The sequence below is a fragment of the Hylaeus anthracinus genome, unplaced genomic scaffold (genome assembly GCF_026225885.1).
Source record: "Hylaeus anthracinus isolate JK02 unplaced genomic scaffold, UHH_iyHylAnth1.0_haploid 12001, whole genome shotgun sequence".
NCBI classification, from domain to species: Eukaryota; Metazoa; Arthropoda; class Insecta; order Hymenoptera; family Colletidae; genus Hylaeus; species Hylaeus anthracinus.
Window position 1 is genome coordinate 6,452,562 of NW_026534348.1, and position 23,170 is coordinate 6,475,731.

The 23,170-nt window shown below is 35.5% G+C and overlaps 2 protein-coding genes across 7 annotated transcripts in view; one reads left to right on the plus strand and one right to left on the minus strand.

The window, feature by feature from the left end:
* The window catches only part of LOC128890774 (J domain-containing protein DDB_G0295729-like), a 55,744-nt gene extending 40,219 nt beyond the window's left edge, over window positions 1–15,525 (plus strand). For 4 of the 5 annotated variants that reach the window (XM_054149608.1, XM_054149607.1, XM_054149610.1 and 1 more), the window contains 3 exons: window positions 10,688–11,086; window positions 11,604–12,304; window positions 13,216–15,525. In XM_054149608.1, the coding sequence (XP_054005583.1) occupies window positions 10,688–11,086; window positions 11,604–12,304; window positions 13,216–14,818 (2,703 nt within the window). In that variant the 3' untranslated portion in view covers window positions 14,819–15,525. Of the gene's footprint in view, window positions 1–494; window positions 910–10,687; window positions 11,087–11,603; window positions 12,305–13,215 lie in introns of those variants that run through there. The other variant, XM_054149612.1, reaches the window with a different exon arrangement.
* A 521-nt stretch (window positions 15,526–16,046) lies between these two features.
* Window positions 16,047–21,678, minus strand: LOC128890779 (multivesicular body subunit 12A). Of its 2 annotated transcripts, XM_054149622.1 has the most exons (9): window positions 21,208–21,331; window positions 19,445–19,523; window positions 18,687–18,825; window positions 18,038–18,236; window positions 17,807–17,957; window positions 17,368–17,451; window positions 16,948–17,287; window positions 16,829–16,879; window positions 16,047–16,443 (listed from the first exon to the last, which is right to left on the minus strand). In XM_054149622.1, exons 3-9 carry the CDS (start codon window positions 18,813–18,815, stop codon window positions 16,408–16,410), a joined length of 990 nt encoding a protein of 329 aa, XP_054005597.1. In that variant the 5' UTR covers window positions 18,816–18,825; window positions 19,445–19,523; window positions 21,208–21,331; the 3' UTR covers window positions 16,047–16,407. The 2 variants fall into 2 exon arrangements, with proteins under 2 accessions (XP_054005597.1, XP_054005596.1); XM_054149621.1 differs by lacking the exons at window positions 19,445–19,523; window positions 21,208–21,331 and adding an exon at window positions 21,405–21,678.
* Window positions 21,679–23,170: the final 1,492 nt, after the last annotated feature.

A 23,170-nucleotide genomic window follows, 5' to 3' on the forward strand; every position in this document is an offset into this window, starting at 1 on the left:
CACCGGTATACGCGCGCTCTGATTGGTCAGTGTTTTCCGTTAATATCTCCTCAACGAAGCCTCGGACAACATTTTCGCTAAGGAAAAAGTTGCTTCAAATCACCTCCCGAACCACTTCTTTCAAGGTGTTACAACATTTTTTAGACACCCTGTATAGTACATTAATTACATAGTACATAATAGTACACTAACTTTGAAAAGTACATAATCAATATTACATGAAGAAATGGACCTTGTACAGTTTGCAAGCCAACTAACAACGCTAACAATTTATTCCTTCAAATGAAATGCAATTCCGAAATTTCTTATTATTTTTCATTAGATTGGCGAACAAATTGTTTCCCAAATCCGAGTCTGCTTCAACCCTCCCCCTACCATTCTTTACTCCCTCTTGGGCCTAACTGTCCACTCGCTGACTTGACCAGTTCGTAACTAAAGTTCGTCTCGTCTACATTCGCCTAACGTCGCGCGTTCTTTGAATTCGTCTCGTCTAATCAATTAACAACGAATACACGTCGTAATCGAAAGTTAATTAAAGCGCGAACATGAATAGAAGGTTTTCATTCGCGGAGAAATAGTCGGAAGATTGTTTTAGGGAATTCGAAGTGCAATATGTCAGACACGCGAAAACGTTCGGTCGTTGGCGCTGGTCTTCGGAATGCTTCGGTGACCTTCGGCGGGTTTCGGTTATTGTCGACGACGCTCGTAACCGGCATCCTCGAGGAGGCGACGCAGAGATGCCTTGAGGACCAGTGACAGAATGTTACGTACGAAATCGGATAAAATTCACATGACTCGTGTGTGATTGTGCTGTGAAGTTCGAAAATATATATCATGCTGGTTACGTGTTCGGATCTTCTGGCGTGGATCGGATAAGAGTGTTTCTTTCAGAGGAAAAACAAAATTAAGGTAACGATTTCGAGTGATACATAATAAGAATTCGCAATTAATTTTTTTAATGCTACAGTTACCGTGAACAGAGTAGGTTTCTTAGGTTCGACGTACCGAATATTTTAAGTTTGAAACAAACAGATCGGAAGAAGAATGAAAAATAGGATCTTTGCACCAAAGGCATGTACAGTATAAAAAGAATTGAATTACGCGCTCATACAAACAGTGCAAGATTACATTTGGCTTATCGATCAATAGGTTACCATACTGTCTATTATTCTAGTTTTTTTTTTTTTTTTAAATAAAAAAAGTGATTGTGAATTCGCTGCGTTATGTAGATATTAATAACATTGTTTTTGAAGATATATATAGTTTTTTTTTTTTGGAGTTTCCAGAACAATATTCGGTCGCGGTTTGTCGATAATCAGCAGAGCTGCCACGATCATTGTTCGAAACGTTTTCAATGAAGTTCTCGTTACAACTGTTGTAAAATCACCCATTGTTATTTCAAACAATACTTGCACACGAAATGAAGCAACGATTAAAAGTTTCTAATTGCACGATATCAATTTAACGATCGTGCTATGTTTATTGATCGAATGGAAAGAGCTTGTGAAATTTAGAATGAACTACTTACGCCAATACTTACGCTAGTTGTGTCGAGCACAATATTCATTATCGATATAAATACAAAAATTAAACGAAAGTAGAAAACGCTACTAAAAATAATTGTTGTTATTTGTAAAAATGATCACCGAGGATTACGCAAAGTAATGTGTCGTGAATATAGCGATTTTTGTTTGCCAAACTTGTGAATGAACATCGTTCTCGAATAAAGTGGCACAGGTGTTCAATGAAATTTATTAACGCTATTTCTTATCGCTAAATGATAGAAGACGTCGCACAGTAATTATTACATCGCTTGTAATAAGGTAGCCTGACGCAATCGATGAAGGCCTGACAATGACACAATTCTGCTATACTCGTGATCGCAAGATACGCGTCTTGACTTGAGCATTTCACGGATGCTCGACTCTTTCAATCCCATAGAAAAAATCTTTGATCGTTTTAGGACAATATGTACCAGTTTATTTAATACCTATTCCAGTGGTTCTCAAACTTCATCTTGATCTAGAGTAAAATTGTTATTTTGTTCGTGTATTTTATAACTTTTACTGCATTCCACAAAATGTATCGATGTATTTAATATCTATTCCAGTGGTTCTCAAACTTCGTCTTGATCTAGAGTAGAATTACATTGTTATTTTGTTCGTACATTTTATAACTTTTACTACATTACACAAAATGTACCAATGTATTTAACACGTTGACTGCCACACTAATACTCTTAAAAATTTCTACTGCGATTAAATTTTATTTACCGACTATTGTAGACTACATAATCATGCATTTATTGTGGTGTTTATTTTTGTAACTTCAGCGAAATTCCAATATTTCATATAAATTCATTTTCTTTGATATTTAACTTACAAAATTAATTTTTTTTTATTTCTTCAGTAAACAGCACTGTCACCCATATATGGGTGACATGGCGGTCAACGTGTTAATAGCTATTCCAGTGGTTCTCAAACTTCATCTTTATCCAGAGTAGAATTAAGTTGTTATTTTCTACGAACATTTTACAATTGCTTTCTAAGGTAATGTGTTCATGTTTTGAATATTTTTAATTCATTTAAATTGCGACATTTTTAGAAATAAATAGAAAAAGGTATTTAAAGCTTGACTTGAATTTTTCAAAAATTAATTCAGTATTATTCAACGATGAATTAAATTAATCAAAGAACGTATTGTATTGAGTCTTTATATGGAATTTGTCATTTTTTCTATTTTCCAAAATGTTGTTATCAGTTGCTTGAATAAAGTTCGGTACTTTCGTTAAACAAATTTTTATTACCTTGCCAATTATCTTTACTTTCAAGGTATTTGCTCGGAAGTGAACGTTAGGTCGTAACTCTGAAGTAGCAATCCTCGGGGTCAACATCCACATTTAGCCTGTTCCTGTATTCAGACTTTAATAATGAGGAATTAATGATGAAAAAACTTGTTTGCGCGAGTATGGCAGTGCAAAAACGGCATTAAACATTTCGAGACCTTGCTACGGGAAGCATTCTTCCACCACCCCCACCCCGCGCCACCCCGCTATAAAATTTGCTTCATTTTTCGACTTGTTTCGCGAAGCACTTGGGCTGCTTTACGTCTTCGAACTAATTTAGCATTTATACGACAGGACTTTCGTGAAATCGTGTCGTTCTACTTGCCGATTTCGATACGCATACGCGAGAGGGTCAGGAGAAATGTGGTTACGTACAGTTATTGCGCGTTTCATGCGATAATTATGGATCTCTATTCGCCGTAATGACGGAGAAAGTGTGTTTCTCAGTTATTGCCGAAGAGAATGCGACACGTAGACGTCGTCCGCGTACTTGCGTGATTTTTTTATCACGTACAATTTCACGCGAACCACTGAAAATTTCATGGTCGGAACTAGAAGAAAAATTCACCAAGATGGCGGGAGACTTGTTTCTCTTTGCCTACAGGGTGTTTAAAAAAATGTTCTTTACGATTCTAATAATTGCTGATAAAAAGAACGGACAGGGTGTTCAGGCCTTTACTAGCCCACGTTTTTCTCGTAAATGGTACGTAATATGACGAAAAAATGAAAGAGGACAAGTTTATACTGTTTTTTTTTTGTGTGCAATGTAACCAGGTATATGAATCTTTCGTATTTGTACTATTTTCTGAGAAATGAAGGTGACCTTCAGTTTATTAAACGGAATGGTATATTTTTTGTACAAAAATATGATAGAGTATCGAATTCGAAATAAAAAAAGTATCGACCTTTATTAAATTTCGACCTAAATTCGATAGGTAACGACTAATTTCACTTTATTACTCGAAAATATCAATTTTACTTTGAAAATTCAAACAAGTGTACTACTGTCACCTAGCGCTTCATCGGGAGTTCCATGCTTGTACACATCGCTGTCCCGCGGAAATCTGTGACAAGGTTGAATCTCCATCTTGATGTTACGTTAAGAAAATTTTCAAGTAATAAATTGCTCGTTACCTATGAGTGTTTAGGGCTAACAAAGGTCGATACTTTTTTTTATTTAGAATTCGATACTCTACAATATTTTTCTATACAAAATATACCATTCCATTTAAAAATCTAAAGGTCACCTTCATTTCACAGAAAAAAAGTAGAAATACGAAAGATTTATCTACCTGGTTACATTGTACACAAAAAACAGTATCACTTTTTCCTCATACAGTTTTTTGTCATATGTACCATTTACGAGGAAAACGCTGGCTAGTAATATACTGAACACCCTGTATACTCATATCATGTTTGTTATTTTAAAAGTGATATTCCGTTCGAAATTTCTGGCGGAATTTCAGAAACTCTGCGGAGGCTTCTGAATCTGAAAAGAGTTTGACGAACGCCTCGAAGCGCAAAGCGGGTAACTGTACCAACACGAGGTGTCTCGCTGTGCTGTGACGAGTCGATTCGTTTGACCTCCAATCGCGCAACTCGATGGCGATGGACCGAAAAACCGTCGGTCAACAACGGAGAAAGTAGCAGGCACACTTTTTCGTCGCCTCCGTGAGCCACTTTATAACCTGAACTCAATACGGATGTGGGTGTCAGATTTTCGTAAGCGTGTCCACGTATTTTCAAACTTCTTACACCGCGGCCATAGACGGGGAAAATTCGACGAACAAATATCGAATAGAATCGACGCGCAGCGACTTATTGGCGTCGTTCATTCGATCGAACTATTTAATTTTCTCGCTGTGGAATACATCATTCTATAACATACATTTTTATTTCTATTTCTAGCCGCTCATTTTATTCTATCGATGATTCGTATAAATACTGTAATTCAACGAAACATTTACAGCGTAAGAATAACATAAAATACATGTACGAGTAAGATATGTTTTTTTTAGAGTTGAAATTTAATATATCAATGCGTATAATTAATTCGAAATTAAAGTGTATAAACCAAGCTTTGTTATTTGTGCACGTTTTTAATTTTAAATTTAAATTAAAAGATCAATCATCTATGCATATACTAAACGTACACATATTTGTACGATTTTTATCCGAAAATTGATTCAACGATGTTTACGATGCATTTTTTTTCATAAAATACTGTTTTTCCATCCGATTTATTTCACTGTTAGAAAATAGTCAATCTGGAAACACTCGTTCTCCTGAAAATTAACTTTTTCTACATTTTTCAAGTACGACCAACCAATTTATTTCGGTAAACTTCTAACATTTATTCCATGTTAAGTACTCAGTTCAAGATTTATAATTGTTCGACCGTTCTATATTGATAACTATTAAGCACGACTTTAGCTTATCGGTTTAGGCGACCATATTATGGAATAATATCCAAGTATCGTTATATTATTATCGATTATTTCGGATTCGCTTGCGTAAATTGCGATTCATTTCATTGAATTTTAGTGATGAAATTGTGCAAATGAATTTGAATTTAATTTACCTGAATTTCTAATTCTAAATACCGTTTTATGATTGATTGCGACAGGCTATAGTGCTTACTCATTTACAATCGCTGGCATTCAGGGCATGGACAAAGTCATCTGCACTTTCTAGACATTACTAAATACATATTCCCGCAGTCTTGGGGAGATTCCTTCTGACGTCATGCAATATGAATTCGCCGAGTTGGGAAAAGATCAGTTTTAAAGTAGCCGTATGACGCTCGCATCGCGTGCAACCGAACCGGAAATCGTGTATAGCGATCTTGAATTGTCGAACCCGTAACCTCGATCATCCGATGCAATGCAATCGTCATGCAATGGCACGACTGTAAAATTACAAAACAGTATGAGTTGATAATGTTTAATAATACTTTCTTCTCCTATTTTAATATATAATATATATAATATATATATATAATATATATATATAATATATATATATAAATATATGTGTATATATATATATATTTGTTGAAAGGTTTGCAGTGCAAAACGATAAACACCGTTCAGGTGAATAAATAATTCATTTAATATATAATTTATTTAATAAATTGAACACTGTGAAACGCTCTGCCACACAAGCCACATGCTACTTATTTTACTGCAATACTTAATTCGAATCCAAAAGAAAGCGTAATAAACGCGTCAACTTCGTCGCCCGACTCTCGACGCCACAATATTTTATGCATTTATAGAAAATTTTAATCTCCGAGAAACTAAAAAATACAAACAATATGCAAGAATATAAAAAAGATCGAAAGTAAAGATTATGTTACGATATTTGCAGAGTAAAATATCAGGTTGTCCGAAAAGTTTCTTTCGTGAGTTGCATTCAATTATTTTCTGTGGCAGTGTTTATAGAAATAGACAATCCAATTTCTTAGACATTGATGCTGTAACAGTAATAAAGCGAAATGAATCGTACACAATTCAGTAATGTAACAGAAAACATCAAATATTGTGTATACATTAATTATTAATAAAACGAAAGAAACTTTCGGGACAACCTAATAAATTCCTATTTAGGTTCAAGTTTCGTAGGCAATTTTTGTAGGTTCGCGAAGATTTTATTTTGCCTAAAGATCCACAGTCTAGTGATAACGAAATAATTAAGTGTAAATAAATGAGAGGAAAGACGAAAACTTTTTTTTTTTTTTTTTTTTTTGTTCACGATTTACTCCAAAATTGCACGTTCCATTTATTTTCGATCATTTTGATACATTCAGACCTGTTCTAACACGATCCGATACTTGACCCGACAACGAAGAAGACACGTTTCTCGCAGCAACCGCTGCTGTACGTGTAGTAATTACAGCGCGTACAGGCCACGAAAATTTGCGACTTCCTGCGATGTTACCGCTTCCATAAATTCACCGCCACTCTAGCTTATCGCGCTACTGACAACGATGTTCCTGCAAACGGTTGTTCTAGTCAAACGAAAACGACATCGACATTGCTTCGCCCGCGCCGGTTCTGTTATTACGCGTTTGGTCGTTCCTCGTCGGCCGAACATCTCTTATCTTCGGGTGCTGACTTTATGGACACTGAACCAGCATTTACTTTCAAATAAACGCTCCTTTTTACTGGCAAAGGATCCAGAATCTTTAGTTCGAGATGCCTGTTGCAAGAGCCCGAAACGATGCACGGTCTGCTAGGGAATAGCACGGTCGGCGTAACTTTTCAAGTAGGCCTGTCGCGTTGGACAAATGCTCTCGATTTTTACTGCAAGTGATGCTTCATGACTAGACTGCGGATCTGGAAAAAGCATTTTTCCAGATTTGAAGATATGCAAACGTGTAGCTCATCGAGAACTGATAAACTTTGATCTAAAACATTATCTAATTGGACTATCAGAAATACTTAAGAAATGGTGGCATAACTTAATAGGTAGATCCTGTATATTTAATGAGTGTATTCTCTTATTCCCTATATTAGTGTATTCACTTATACTCGTGTATATATTGTATGTATAGAAGGACGTGTATATACATATACAGAGTGTCTCTAATTTAAGTGTCAAAACTTTGGGAGCATGTAGGGTACCGATCAATTTTGGAGAAAATCGTGAAAAGAAACAAAAGAGTTTTCGTCTTTCCTCTTATTTATTTACACTTGATTATTTCGTTATCGCTAGACCGCGGATCTTTAGGCAAAATAAAATCTTCGCGAACCTACAAAAATTGCCTACAAAAATTGAACCTAAATAGGAATTTATCTTACTCTGCAAACATTGTAACATGAACTTTACTTTCAATGTTTTTTTATATTCTTGCATATTGTTTGCATTTTTTAGTTTCTCGCAGAATTAAAATTTTCTATGAATCCATAATGATCCGCAGTCTATTAATGACATATTAGGTAGTGGTATCCTGTTTTGGGAATATATATACCGAAATATTTATTTCCTAGATAAGTGATATTAGTTGTAATCGCTCCTAAAATATAATTTATCAGAGGTCCGATGCGCCTGGGAAAATATTTGGAGCTCCGTGCTCTATAATTTAAAAACATTTACTTTTGAATACAATCGTTTTGAAAACATTTACTATGAATAGTTATTTATATAATAAATATAATTTATATAAAATATAATTTATCAAATGAGTAGAAAAGAAAAATAATATTTGAACGCATATAATAATACAATGAATTTGTATAGAAATATAAGTAAAAAGTTCATGGGAATTCAATAGGAATTCAGATAAAGAATACATACGCGATATTAAAATCTGAATTTGAACTTGCACGCCAAGGGCCAAGCTAATATTTATATTCTTTAGAAGTCCTCCAACTAGTTGCATTTCACAATTGTACACAATGGCATTGTCGTGGACATCGGAACCATTAGGAGGAAATTCGTGAAACGTTAGGAAGTGGACTCGAGTCCCTGTCTTAGATATCCTTGGCTCGGTTCCGTTACCTTGAAGTGTTCCTTAATTGAAAAGACGCGTTTCTCCTTCTCGCCGCGATCAGCATCTCGCCATTTAATTGCACAGGGCTCGAGACTTGTCTGAACAATCCCTACAGCCGAGCATCGAACGCGCGTGAATTATTCGCACTGTCGCGCGGTGTGTGTCCCTTAATGGACAAAAAATCAAAAATTCCGAGTATAGAATGTAACAATGTTTATTTTCTCGAGTACTGGTAAAAGAATATATCGTAATTTCAAATATTATCAATAACTTAATACTTAATACATGCGTTTTATTCAATTTATTCGTTGCCGGAATATTTGTTTATTTAATTTCATTTTTATGAGTTGATTTTTATATTGTACCTTCATGATAAATGCATCATTTAAATGCAATAATAATAATTTCTCTGAATTTTCTATATAAGTTAACTAACTTTAAATGGATTTCAAAAAAAGGAAGTACCAAAACGTACCTCCGTCCGTGGTCTTTTGTACACTAATTCTGGATTTTTGTAAAAACTTGAGAAGAATATGAATTAGAAAAATGTTCCAAAAACTTTGTAAAGTTTTATAAGAAAGATGTGGATGAAAAGTTAATTCAGGAAATTTGATTTGCTACCAATCAATTGGGATTTGATTTTGAATGAAAGGGATGTAAATAACGCACAAAACGTGATTGCGATACATATCAAATAATAATTATAACGAGTTATTTAACCGTGTTAAAACTTTTCTTTACGTTGCCAATAACTGTACCAAGTGCTGGGCGCTCTTTCAGCAAGTTACAATTAACGAAGAATTCAAAGAACGTTTAAATGCACTTGCTGTATCAAGCATCGGAAAAGAAATTGCAAAAACTTGTAATTTGTCTGAAACAATTAATATGTTAGCAAAAACAAAATCGCACATTAAATAAGCGTGCATTAGTAATAGTTATGTTCGTGTTTGTACTTTTTTTTTTATTTTAGAAAAGATTTAGAGCCCCAAATGGTTTCTTGCACCCAGCCACCTTTATAGAGAATGCCGGCCCTGGATACCATAAATGATACACGTAGTAGGGAACGTGTTGAATTAATTTGATTAAATTAAATAATTACTTGTTCAACCAGTCAACTAATAAAAAATGTGTTATCGGCCATGTTTTAACATTACAATCGCATATCCACTGACGGATTGATCCCAATTGATTCAGATTTCTCTCGCACGCAAGAGAAACGCGAAAGAAACGCAAGTAGAAATAGAATGGACCTTAAGCTAAGAGTCGAACAATGAATCCCTTTGCCCTCGGTATTTCGACCGGCCCCCCTTTCGTGTTTTGTTGCTTGCTCGGCTTCCCAGCTTCTGCAGGTCAGGTCCTTCCGGTCCTCGCCCTCGTCGAGACTACACCTGGACGAATTCCAGGGTTCCTCCAGAGTCAACCTTCGAGACTTATCTTTCCTCCGAACAAAGCGAAAGTCTTCGCCTCTCGCCGTTCGCATTGTTCATCCTTCAGGTCGTACGTCGCGACGGAGTATACTTGCAGCGTGTCTTGCTGTTCGATTTTGGGAACTCTAAACTAGCGGGTCTAGACCAGTGGCGGATTAACCTTCGACGGGGCCCCGATCAGGGCCGTCTCGATACCATTATGGCCCTCGAGGAAATCAGTGCACTAGGACCAGCGATGGCCAAAAAATCCTAGGCTTCCATTAAATCTGAAGTTTGCCGATATGTTTGTCTCGTTTCCTTCTTTGGAAAATGTTCAAAAGAAGGAAACGAGACAAACGCATCGGCAAACTTCAGATCGATTCGAAGCCTAGGGTTTTGCCCATCACTGACTAGGACCCTTAGGCTGTCGAATATTTTCTGCTAAATTCAACAGAAATCGCGTGTTCTAACCGGTCCACCAATATTTCTCTATTAATTTAACATACATCATGCTCGTGTAAATCGATAACGCAAGCTGTACGTTGAATAGAATCGTTTAATATGAATAGTTGGTAAATTTAACAAGCTTGTAGCGTTAAACTTAACTTAAAAAAATGAATTAATTCTAAATCCTTTTTAGTGTTATATTAACACGTAACCATCCTTTAAATATTAACTACGTACAGTATCTTACCATTATAGAACTTATTATTTTCTTGATAACATACAACAGATATGATCTATCGCGTAAACATCCGCAGTCTGTTAATAACCAATCTCCAAAGGGAAACTTTATTTATCCCTTTTCAACTTTACTAGTCGAGCGAGCCCCAATAGAAATGTACCGAAATCATGAAATCCTGAAAACTTTAACAATCATGTACAGAATACTATTTATAAATAATAGCTCGGCCTCTCTAATGAAAGAAATGATTTTTGCAGATGGAAACCGAGGTGCGGACACTAAAGCAAGAGCTGGTTCGCACCCAGGAGGCCCTGAAGACAGCCACGAGGCGATGCCGCGACCTGGTGAAGGAGTTGGACAACCGCACCACGGGTCACGAGTCCGAGAGGACGCTCCGGGATCAGCAACTCTCGCGGATCCTTCGCGCCCTGTTGGTCTTGGAGGCGCGGCTCAAGCAGGAGCAAAAGTCGATCAGGCAACTGCTATGCGAGAAGGACAACGTCATCAGGAACCAGCAGCTGGAAATCGCCAGGCTTAGACGTTACACCAAAAACTACATCAAATGCAAGCGCGAGCAGACGCTTATATCAGCCTCGATGAAGATAGAAACGACGAGCAACATCGAGGAGTGCGATCTGCAAGCGTCCAGCATCGAAGTAAGTCTTCATATTGTTGAAGAAAGTCGGAAACGATGTCACGAAAGTGCTCCTACGTAGAAAACGCGTGGAAGTCTTCACCTTCGCGATCCAGATTACCTGATTTAGATGTACAATTTTCAATTTTACATGTATCAGAATACAGCTAATTATTCATTGAAATAATAATAGATCGAGTCATGAATGTTCGTAGATGTCTCCTTTCGAAGCAGAGCTTTCGGGTTTACAGAAATTTGTTCTAAAAATGGGCTGGATTTGATTCTATAGAAGAATGCCTCGAGCGCAAAAGGTTAACGCAATATCAGAGATTCTTATTCAACTAAAATTGATTGTACAAGATCAGCGTATCATTTGAGACCTGGCGTCCGTGAAATGTTGTCCAAAAAAACGCTGCCTACGCCCGAAAGTCCCAGTTAATATCACCATGAAAATCCAACCCAAGAAAGCCTCAAATTAACTCGGAATCTCTTGGCCAAAATTAACCGTTTCCTGACAGACGTGCGTTTTGTGATTTCAGGTGGACTCCAGGCAGGATAGCGGTATCAGCAAGGACATTCGGAACTTAAAATGCGAGATAATCACGAAGCTGAGCCCGTCCGTAGTGCTGGAAGACTTGGACAGAGGCGTTAAGAAGACTCACAGCTTCGCTGGCAGCGATATCTCAAAAACGAGTTTAACGAGTAGCGAGAACACGGACGTGTCTATTATCACGACCACCACGGAGGGCAGCCCTTCGTTGCTCAGTACGGAGGGTTTCTGTGAAGGCGAGAGCACGGACGTGTCGCCTGGCTCGACGCTGAACAAATCCAGCAGGTATACACCGACGATGGTTACCGACAGCGAGAACGAGACGACGATGATCTACGACGACAACGACGACGAAATTACGATCACGGAGAGCTGTACCAAGTTGGCCAAAAAGAGGATAGGAGTCGGTAGGTCGAAGACGCAGAAGGCTTGCAAAACCAAGGAGACGATCGAAGCCATGAGCATCGCGAGGACGGAGAGCAAGGACGACGGGATGGACTGTAATTTCGCCTCGGAGGACGAGGAAAAGGAGCAAGAACCTATTTACGTTAACGCTTGCAACGAGACCATTTCTAGGAACACGGAGCACGCGGGAAACACCGTACCGGAAACGTCGAAAACGAATGAAGATTATAGTAACAATAATAGTACCAACGATAACGGCAGTAACAACAATAACGACAGCACTGTGTAAGTATTGGAGTCTTTAACCATGAGCGTACGTATTATGGCAGTGGTGGACAAACTTTTCGATGTTCATACAGGATGAGACCGAGTAACATGTACAACTGGGTATGAAGTGATTTCTTATGAGGAAATACGAAGATGATAAAATTTTCTTTTTTTTTTTCTTCTAATTTTTTTTTATAAGAAATTACCTTGTACCCGCGTTGTACATGCTATTTAACCACATCCTATGTGTCTCTTTGTAGGAAAAAAATATTTCTGTCCTTGAGAATTAGAAATAAGTTCAGAGCATAGTAAATTATCCAACGAAGCAAAGAAAATAATAGGAAATAAATTTAAAAGGATACCTCATAAAGTACACTAATTATATAATTTACTTTCTAAACTATTAAATCCTTTAAAAAGTGTCGGTTTCGGTGTTTCGACGGTATTGCCTTGTCACCAGTTTGAAAATGCATTGACACTGAACGAGTTTCTCGATTGTCGTCTACTCAAGCTGTACATATATGTTGTTCATGTTATGGATCATTAACCACCGTCTGTAGTTTCTAGATCCAGACGACGTTCGAGTGGTCGTTAAGTGTCTCTTTTGATGTTGTTGGAACGTTCCAACAGCTACCGTGCGATAAACACGTGTAGAACAGGTCGATTAAATCCAGAACTGGAACACAGTAGGAAACTTTGGAAAGTGGTAATGTAGGTATAGTAGTGCAAGACAAATGGAGATCTAGAAAAAGCGAATAAAATGTTGATAGTTTTTCTTTGTTTGTGCTATGTGTATGTGACACATCAACTCGGTATAACCAAGACATCAAACGAACAAAAGAACGTGAAAACACTTTTATCGTGTCTTATGATAGACTTTAGTTCAGACGCCTTAAACTGAAACTATCTAATATCTAATATTTTTACAGATCTCCAAAAATGGAAATGGAGGAGGAACAGACCGTGGAAGAGACCAGTGGGAACTGGTACAGTGACCCAGACGAGGATAGGATCAACGACGACGTTTTCAGGCACAGCACGTATCGACCAAACAGTAACCACAACTCCGTTTTAGAATGTGTGAACCAGATCCTTCTGAGAGACATGGAGGAGGAGGAAAACATTATGTCGGTACCTAGGAGGTTTAAACACCGAGGAAGAATCGTTCGGTTTCAACCAGCAAGGTTATCCGACATCGAGTCGGTGGGTTCTGAAATGGAAAGGAAGAACTCTGAAGAAGCCATTACAGAAAAGGAAGTATCTAGCAATGACTTCAACGATGTCCCTGCCAGCAGCTTCGAGCCCACTGCTACAGAGGACGAGTTCGGAATGAGTCTCGCTCAAACAGTTCCCTTGACTATTGCAAATAAAATCAGCAATCACGAGTCAAGCCTCGAGGAATCAGAGGAGTCGAAAGCCATTCCTATTGTTATTATAGAGCCAAAGGTCGAAGTAAAGGAAACCAGACACGCGACATTCCCCTCGCCGCAGACTTCACAGAAGACAAAGACCTCAATCAATGCAACAAATCCTCCTTTGAAGCTAGAAAGAATCGAAGAGAAAACCTGTCTGCAAATGTCTACGAAGGGATTGACCATAGCCAAGAACCTCGACTACGAGGACATAGAATCACTTCCTGAGATAATATCACCACCTCCCAAAACGCCTCCAGCGTTACCGCCTAAGCCGCAATTCAAAAATAACACGTTGATCTTGAAGAAGATCCCTAGTCCCTCGTTCCTGATCGACGAAACGCGCAAGAAGCAGCCCTTGCTCGAGTCCAGTTCCTCCGAGCACGGCAAGAAGATTTTCGGCTTTATATCCTCCCCGTTGAAGTCTGCAGGCATCAATGTGACGTCGGCTAGAAGCCTGAACTTCGAAGAAGCCATTAACAAAGTCACGGGAATCAATGAAGAGGGGAACTTCTGGAGGAACAGGTTCAACAATGTTCGTTCCTCCTTCCGAACGCGACAAAATCACGATACCGGTGGTGAACAAACGAAGAAGATACCCAGGGTCACGAACATCGTTCGTCACTTCGAGGAGTTCAAGATTGGTGGTGAGACAGAGGATCCAGCGAAGGAAAGAAGCAAAACGAAGGAGAAGCATGTTCATCCAGAGTTCGACCAGGAGTTTGATATCAGACAGAACTTTGAAGAATTTAATCTGGACGAATGCAATCTGTCAGATGATCCTGACAGACCAGAGGGCGACGGTTCGGAGAGACTTGGCAATCTTGTCGCTACGGTTAGTCAGAACGAGAAAACTGCCGCAACCAAAGACAATAATAATGTTCCTCTTGCTGCGACTAATTCGAGCAGCGGTTACGATCACTTCCTGGAAGCAACGGGTCTTAGCAATAAATCCATCCTAACGCCTTCGAGGTTGTTGAGTAATCACAAAAGTATGCTGAAACCGAAAGACGTGAAGTATAAGAATAAGATTAAAGCGACCGCGGTGTTGGAGAAGCACGGTGTATCTACGACTAATAATACCACTCATGTCAGACATTGGACTGGGCCGTTTGTCTGACGACTGGCCCATGTTTTGCCAACCAACCTGTTCCGACAAGAAACTCGTGACAAAGAGTGATAATTTTCCAGTATAGTGAGTCTGAAATATATCCGTACTCCTTCGATCACTGGCCAGATTGTTGATGTCATTTTAGGGTAAATGCTATAGGATCCTTATGTATAAAAATATACACTGTTTGAAACTTGAAGAAATTTTATTTTAAATCATTTTTTCAATCTTGTATTTTCCGTGATTCTAAATTACCAAAGTAACTTCATTATTTAATATAATGGTTATTAATCCATGAACATATAAATAACCAAGAAATAATTTGATAATTTTCTTTTTCAAAGGTAATGTTCCATAACATTTTGTTCTAAAAATACATCAATTGTTTGAAATCAGCAATTGAAGCAGAATGCATACTCCTGTAACTAGCTGTAGCTGCTCTTGTGTATTCTTAAAGATCAATGTAAACAAACAAGAATTAATGACTGTGAATATTCAAACTGTGATTTCGACACAGTTCATCGTAAAACACGTTTCGAGTGTAAGATATAATGTAATGTAAATTATTATCGATAATCCCTTTTTAATGTAATGCTTTTTCACATTTTTTGTTTTTTGCAAAAAAAGTGGGAAAACATAGGAATTAATTTATTTATAACAGCTTCAACATAAGGAGTGTTTCGTGTTGTATATTTTAATAAAATATTTCATACATATTTATGGTGTGACTAATGAAAACAATAAATAAAGTATAAATGAAGTCTTAAGTCATAGTAAAGTATCTTAACTTGATTTATCTGCTGTGAGATTGCGAATAAATTTGTTTACCGCGGAAATTAGTATCACTGTTGTGGAAACGGTTTCGTTTTGTTGTTTTTTATTATAGAAAATCGAAACAATTTTATGTTATTGAAACCTATATTTTGTTATGAAAAATGTGCAACAAATAGATAAATCTGTACAAATATTAAATATGTTCTGTTTGAATTACTACTTTTTCTTTCATTAAAAATCATAATCAAATAATAATTTAGAATTTTGTTATAGAAAATATATACTAGACTAGCACAGTTGGGAAAGAACAGCCGTATGTATATGTTTTAATATACATATATATTTGTCAAAAGTCAATTGTAGGATAAACATGCGAATGTACTCATTTTTTTGTTGCAAATAAAATTAAAGATGACTTTATTGAAAAAATCTTAAATTTGATTTAAGAATAGGAGTACGCCAGTACAATGTTAAATATTCTGTAATGATTTATAAACAACTAGAACATATGATACAATTATATATAACTTCTACTACCTATAAAAATACAACGCAACTCTATAAAAATACAACGCTAACTGTCACTGGTATCAAAATCTAAATAGGACATGAAAGAGAGAAAAGTATATCGGAAAATGGACATTATGAAACTCGAACATCTCACCGGTAAATGTAATAAAGGATTCCATTTTCGCGGGTTTAGTAATCACTCGTTCAGGCACTCTATTACACTTGGCTAGTGCTATATTATCAATACAAATGTATAGATATAGCTGTATAATTGCGCGAAGAATCACACAATTGGTTTTGGCACAGTGGTTTCTTCACGTTTCTCTTTCCGCGCGGAAATCATAACAGAACTGGAAGGAAAACAAAAATATGTAAGAATCCTATCATACTAACGTGTTACGAACATTAATCACAGTACTCTATTCTCAACCCCATGAATTTACTTCGAAATATACATATTCGTATATTTATGTGGTCATCGTCAATTCCTAGGTTCTATCACGGATGAGATAGTTACTTAGCTGTTTTTGAAAATCACAGTTCTATATACAAGAAAATTAGAAAGTTAAACTATAAACAAACTTATAGTCATTTACAAAAGTCTGAATTGCAGAAGGAGAATTGACAAGAAAAATTGACCACGACTAGGTACACAGGTCTACAAATATGCAAAATTTGAAGTATATCTTTCGAGGGGGATTTCATCAATTTTGAGTAACATCATTTTTAACTTACCTCCTTGTCCAAGTCTTTCTGAGTCCAGACTTTGATTGTGGGGAGTTTATGCTGTAAACGATGAGATTGTTAAAAATAAACAGAAATCAATGTACAATATTATAGTAAAATTGACTTACAGTAGAGGAATCCGAATGAATATTAAGACGCGGATGAAGAACGAAGGGGACTCCATCCAAATCGGAAGATCCTGGCAGTGTACCATAAATTGATGTGGATCCAACGGCTGATGACGAAGGTGGTTGCGGAGCAGGTCTTGTGGGCCTGATTCTTGCACTAGGACTTAAAATTTCATAATCTCTGTCACTAGATTCGTCTAGCTCCTTCCCCGTATTTCCTCCAATTGGCGGGTAAATTCCATTTGTCGGTTTTGGTGAAAACTTTGGTTTCGGTGGTCTTTCAGGAGGTATTCTATGAGGTGTACCATTTGATGGATTTGGAGATGCATTTTGAAATAAACTACAAATGAAGAATTAGATGTATCGATAGCTACATATGAATAGGGTTTTAATTATTTTTTAAATCAAATTAATACTCACTCTATATTAACATATGATTGCGAACTGGAATTCCCATTTACAATATCCACGGTTTTGTAGCAAACGCAAACTCCATTTATGACACTGAAAAGGGGCATGTTTGGTTTAAATATGGATGACAAATAAATTAGCAATGATAAACTTTTTGTTAGACTTTCCAGAGCAATTACAAACATATCTTTTTCTCAACAATTCGACCTTCATTTTTAAGTCCTCTTTAGGAAACTAATATTTTTTTAATAGTATTAACGTTATGAAAATTCTTTCAAAATTACAACTAATTTAACGTGAACATATTATTAGTGAAAATATTACAATTGCTATTATTAAAAAATTTTAATTTCCCGACGAGTATCTAAAGACGAAGATTGATGATATTAATAATAAACGAAATATATATACTCAATTTTAAAGTAAGTTCATAAATAATTACACATACCCAGCTGCGACAAAACCGTTAGGAGCCATTTTAGATGTATACACTTTGTGCGCAATCCTACTACATATAATAATGTCTGTAACTGCTTTCAAGCATAATTCCTTATTTCTAACTTTATAGCACAACTGTTTCTTCCTCCATGCCTTCTGCACTAAAATTCGTTATCGCAATGTACTAAACGAAAATGGTTTTCTGCTAAACAATATTCTGATCAGTCTTACGTATGCTCACTTGAATCTACAGTATAAGAAATCATGCTGTATCCTTCTGGCGGAGCATCTCGTTCGTTAATGACTGCTAGATCTTCGACCACACAATGAGGTAACCCTTCAGTCTTTGAAAAACATATGTATCTGGCTCTTTTTTTAATGAACAGTCCAGTTTCTCTCCCTAAATCGGCATCAGTATCTTGATCGTATGTTCTTGAAATCTACAGGAATTATAAAATAATGAAAATGACTATAATACATGCCACAATGTATTAAAATTAAGATTTATAAAATCATCTATTGTAACTTATTAGACTGTGGATTTTATGTACAATGAAATACTATATTATATTATAGTAGCTTCTTATTTTGATTTTATTATAATAGTTTATTTTTTTAAAGTAAAAAAATGTCTACATGCCAACAAAATATTATCAAAATATAACAAATTATTTTTTAGGTACAATGGAGTAAACATTTAGACAGATGAATAAACAAAAATTCTGAATATATATTGTTAGCCTTAAACAAATCAAAACTATCAACAATTTTGAGAAAAATCATACAGGCACCATAAATAAATACATACAAATTACAGTCTATTTATTACAATAAAAAACATTTACAAACATGAAATAAAATGTATTAATTGCAAAAATTATTAATCTTACCACTGTAAAATTTGGCGGACACTTATCTATATCTTCAACAACACTTATGGCTGTGATTGGCCTATCATCAGGTAACACTGATGATAATTGATGAACCAACATTTTGTTGCAATTAGTCTTCTTAGACATTGCTGTAACCCTGTTATAAGGATACACTGGTATCATTATTCCAAATTTTGTATTGGATCAAATTTTTAATATACTCTAACACAACTGTAATGTAATTAAAGACAATAACTTAAAGTTGCTGCTACAATTATCATTTCGAAGATAAGATGCTTTCTGTTAAAAGTGATTACAATAGATAAATTTTGTTCAATGTACAATATATAGCTGATAAGTGGCAACTAATATCATAAAATCAAGGAAGAACCTCATTCAGCAATTTATTCCAATTCAGCATTTATTGCAATGTGAATTATGAAAGTCGTTGCAAAGAAAATACTTGTTCCTCCAATCTTCTCTATTGTATCCCAATGATCTAATTTTCTATTGATAAAATAATTTGATATATTGGAAATTATTCCTTTTACGAATTGTTCTTCTCTTATTAAATAAATTCGTTTTCAAAGCATGACAAGAATAACTTAAATAAAGTAATTGTTTGATCTACAAAGTGTTATAAAATCCAACAAAGAACATACGTTATTATTTGCTTAACACTTTACCTATCGGAAGCCTATTTGTATATTTCTGATTTGCAGTGTCAATTAATTGTGTTCTGGTTATAAACTCATGAATATTTCCAACTTCCTTACCTTCACGATCACTGTACAATGAGAATTTTATAAGCACTGCATATTTGCTCCCTGTGTTTATCGTCGCACTTCTAATTATCTGTCAAATAGTACCAATGGAATAATACGTCAATTTTCGATTGGATCGCAATCGACTTGTATGTTTCTCTCCACTCAATCTTATCCATTCGAAGACTCATTCGGAATAGAGTGAAGGTACTCTCTACTCTTAATACTTATGAATAAACAGATAGAAGGGAAAGAAACGACGAACGAAGAGAGAAAGAGGACAAAGAGATTGTAAGAGAGAGAAACCTAGTACCCAGAAGAAGAGGAGAGTTTATACAGGGTGTCTCTTGCTTTCTCAGAATATCGTGTAAATCGAAAAAAAAACAAAATACTTATAATTTTGTCAGATATTTAATTAAATTTATTTATTTCGGCGTATACAAAATTAAAAAAGCAAATAAAGAACAAGGAATATCGATGCACCCATAAAATGACAAATATAAAAAAAAGTATAAAAGTATAAAAATAAAAAATAAAAACAAAAATAAAATTAAAAAAGTAAAAGTGAAAATGCGTAAAAAAAACGTACCGTTTCAATTAGGAAATCGGTGAACCGAATAAAAAATTCTTCCGTTAATTGATCTTATCGTTAAATACATTAATCTATTCACTAATCAAGATATCATATGAAGAGACAACAAAATCACACAATCCTTAATCGGCTGATATCTAATTGAAAGTGTGTTGAATCTGATATGTTTCTTTCTATTAATTTCGAAGTTTTCGACGTTTAAGTTACTTTTCGCATCAGTCTCTCGAAATAAGAGATATCGAGAAATATTTGTAAGAATAAATTAATGTCTTGCAAGTTGTTTCTAGAACTGCCATTGTTATTTCATAACTATTTATGAACTGTATCATACAATAGATATTAATATTTGTTTATGTATTTATGCTGATTTGTAATTTACGCTTCGTAAATAAATATTTTCCGATCGGTAAAAAAAAAAAACGCTCCCCATTCATATAAAGATGCCTAGGAACTGAATACTTTGAGTTTTTTGTAATTACTGTAATTATTTTTCGTTATATTAAATTTTCTTAAACACATTACAATAAATTTCTAGATCAATAGATACTTGTTCATGCTGTTACTATTATGTCTTTAATAAATCTCCGAGTAAAGCTTTCGCGTAAAAAATGACATTTAGTATGCTTAACTAGATCACACAATAAAAATTATAGATAAACAACACTTGTTGTCTCAAAAGAACTATTCGCAAATAGTTCTATCTAAAATTATTAAAGGGATGCCAGAACAAAGATGGGTAACATTTTATTCGAATGGTAAACACATAAATCGATTTATTCTCAACGGTAAGTTGGCTAAATAATTAAATCTTCATTCATTAATTGTTGTAATATTACAATTAATGTTTCAAATTTTAATATTTATTTCTCATGTAACAGATCATAAGATATTTATTTGCGCCCGATTTTGTGAAATTTGATATCTGTCCAAGAATTTTTCCCATTATCTCCATGCTATAATTACACGCAGACGTTATTCGAAATCGGATATATTATATAAGCAATTCTGTAAGCCGCAAAATGTAGGGAAATAATTTTGACGCTATCTTCGATAGTTTCGGAGAAAACCGCCTCGGCAACACTTCGCGCGAGACACCCTGTATACACAGAATTATCAATTGTTCGCTACTGTAAACAGTTTAATATCGACTCGTTCCTGAAACGATACTAGACACGAAACCGACAAGACGACTATTGTTCTCACAGCCACCGTTATTCACGAAAATTCGTTTTCTTCTGCTGGTTCCTTGTTAAAGCGTTTTAACTAAATTGATATCAATGACATCACTTGTGTACACATATATATATATATACCCCCACCACACGCAAACATAATGACTACCATCTTAACTGACTAGGGTAGTGTGTTCAATAAGCTAACCTCTGTTTCCGTTCCTTTCACGCCGTAGAAACTTTACGGCGGTTTTCTTCGTCGTTCCTGCACAATTCGCTTCTGTCAGATGTTCACTTGATCGTAAACGTCGCGCTCGCGTTTAATCCAAAGTTAATCCGACGTTTTCCAGGCGATAAGAATGTGAACGAGAATTGTACGCCACCCCTTCATTAGCATTCTTACTGAAAGGCGTATTTATAAAAGATTTTTAACACAATTTGAACGTACAAAGTCGTAACACTTTCCCCAACCGTGGCCATGACACTAGGGTTTGATCCTGAAACGAAAGAAACAGCATGGCGCCTTGTTTATATTTTCTCTACTTTTTATAGGAATCAATCGTAAATTAAATCAGCTTTCGAGAGTCGTGAACATATTTATATTCGAAGATTCTTTTCTCTTTGTAAATACAATGTTAGTGGATATATATAATTTCTTTATGTTCAAAGAGGGAATATTGTAGAGGGCACTACGTATTGTTTCGAACGCCCGTTACGATGGAGTGGTGCCAGACTTGGCTACCAGTCGCGCATGCGCACTGGTTTTACCGTCAGTAAAGTATCTGACATGACCATAAAACTGGCGCCCTTAGTCGCCCCAAAGAAAAATAGAATTATAAATGAAAATTGGAAGTACTTCTTAGCATGCAATAACATTAATTGTGTGGATAAATGATAACATAGGGATGGAAGTTGAAATAATTTTACAGACGAAAGACATTTTTTATAATTAAGAAAACGATTTTCCTGGTTTTGGCGTCAGCTGTTGCTATGGGATCATAGTTATCATTCGTTGTTTTCTATAACTACAGCACTGCAGGCTCAGGTTTTTGCGACGCGCATGTTACGATGATGAGTTCTTGTTATTCGAACCTGGCATCCAGTGGCGACGGAGGTTGGTGTAGGTATGTTTTAAGAATTCCACGTGTAAAATAACAGTGTTTTAAAAACTTGTTATTGCATATCATACTACTCACAGGTAACATACCCAGATATACTATATAAATACAGCCAATGTATTAACCTATTATCACTTTGGTTGATACAGTATTTAATAATATACGTAATACGTATTAGAAAATTATAAACGTCTTTGTACATATTGTATGCAGTAAATTACTTACAAAATTTATACAATATATTTTCTTTTCTTTCTTTTTTTTTTATTGGCGACTATTTAGTTTAAGTCTTTGTTTCGATATAACCTATATTTTGGAATATTTGTTGTTTTCGAAATACTTTGTGTTTCTAATGTTATTAAAGTTGCGTCTGCCTCCTGTTGCATTCATAACGCAAATAATTAAGAGTTAGATATGTTGGTTTTGACAAAAATTACAGTTATGATACAGAGTATTGCAGATTAAACTGTGGGTATGATACAGAGTATTGCAAATTAGGATATAAGGTTGACACAAAGTATTGCAAGTTAAGATATGGGTATGGTATAGAGTATTGCAAATTAAACTATAGGTATAATAAAGGGTATTGCAAATTAAACTGTGGGTATGATACAGAGTATTGCAAATTAGTATATAAGGTTGACACAAAGTATTGGAAGTTACGATATGGGTATGGTATAGAGTATTGCAAATTAAACTATGGATATGATATAAAGTAATGCAACTTACAATACACGTATAGTGAAAAATATTGAAAATTATAGTATAGGTATGCTACAGAGTATTGCAAATTAAAATATGGATATGATACAAAGTATTGCAAATTAAAATATGGATATATGATACAGAGTATTGC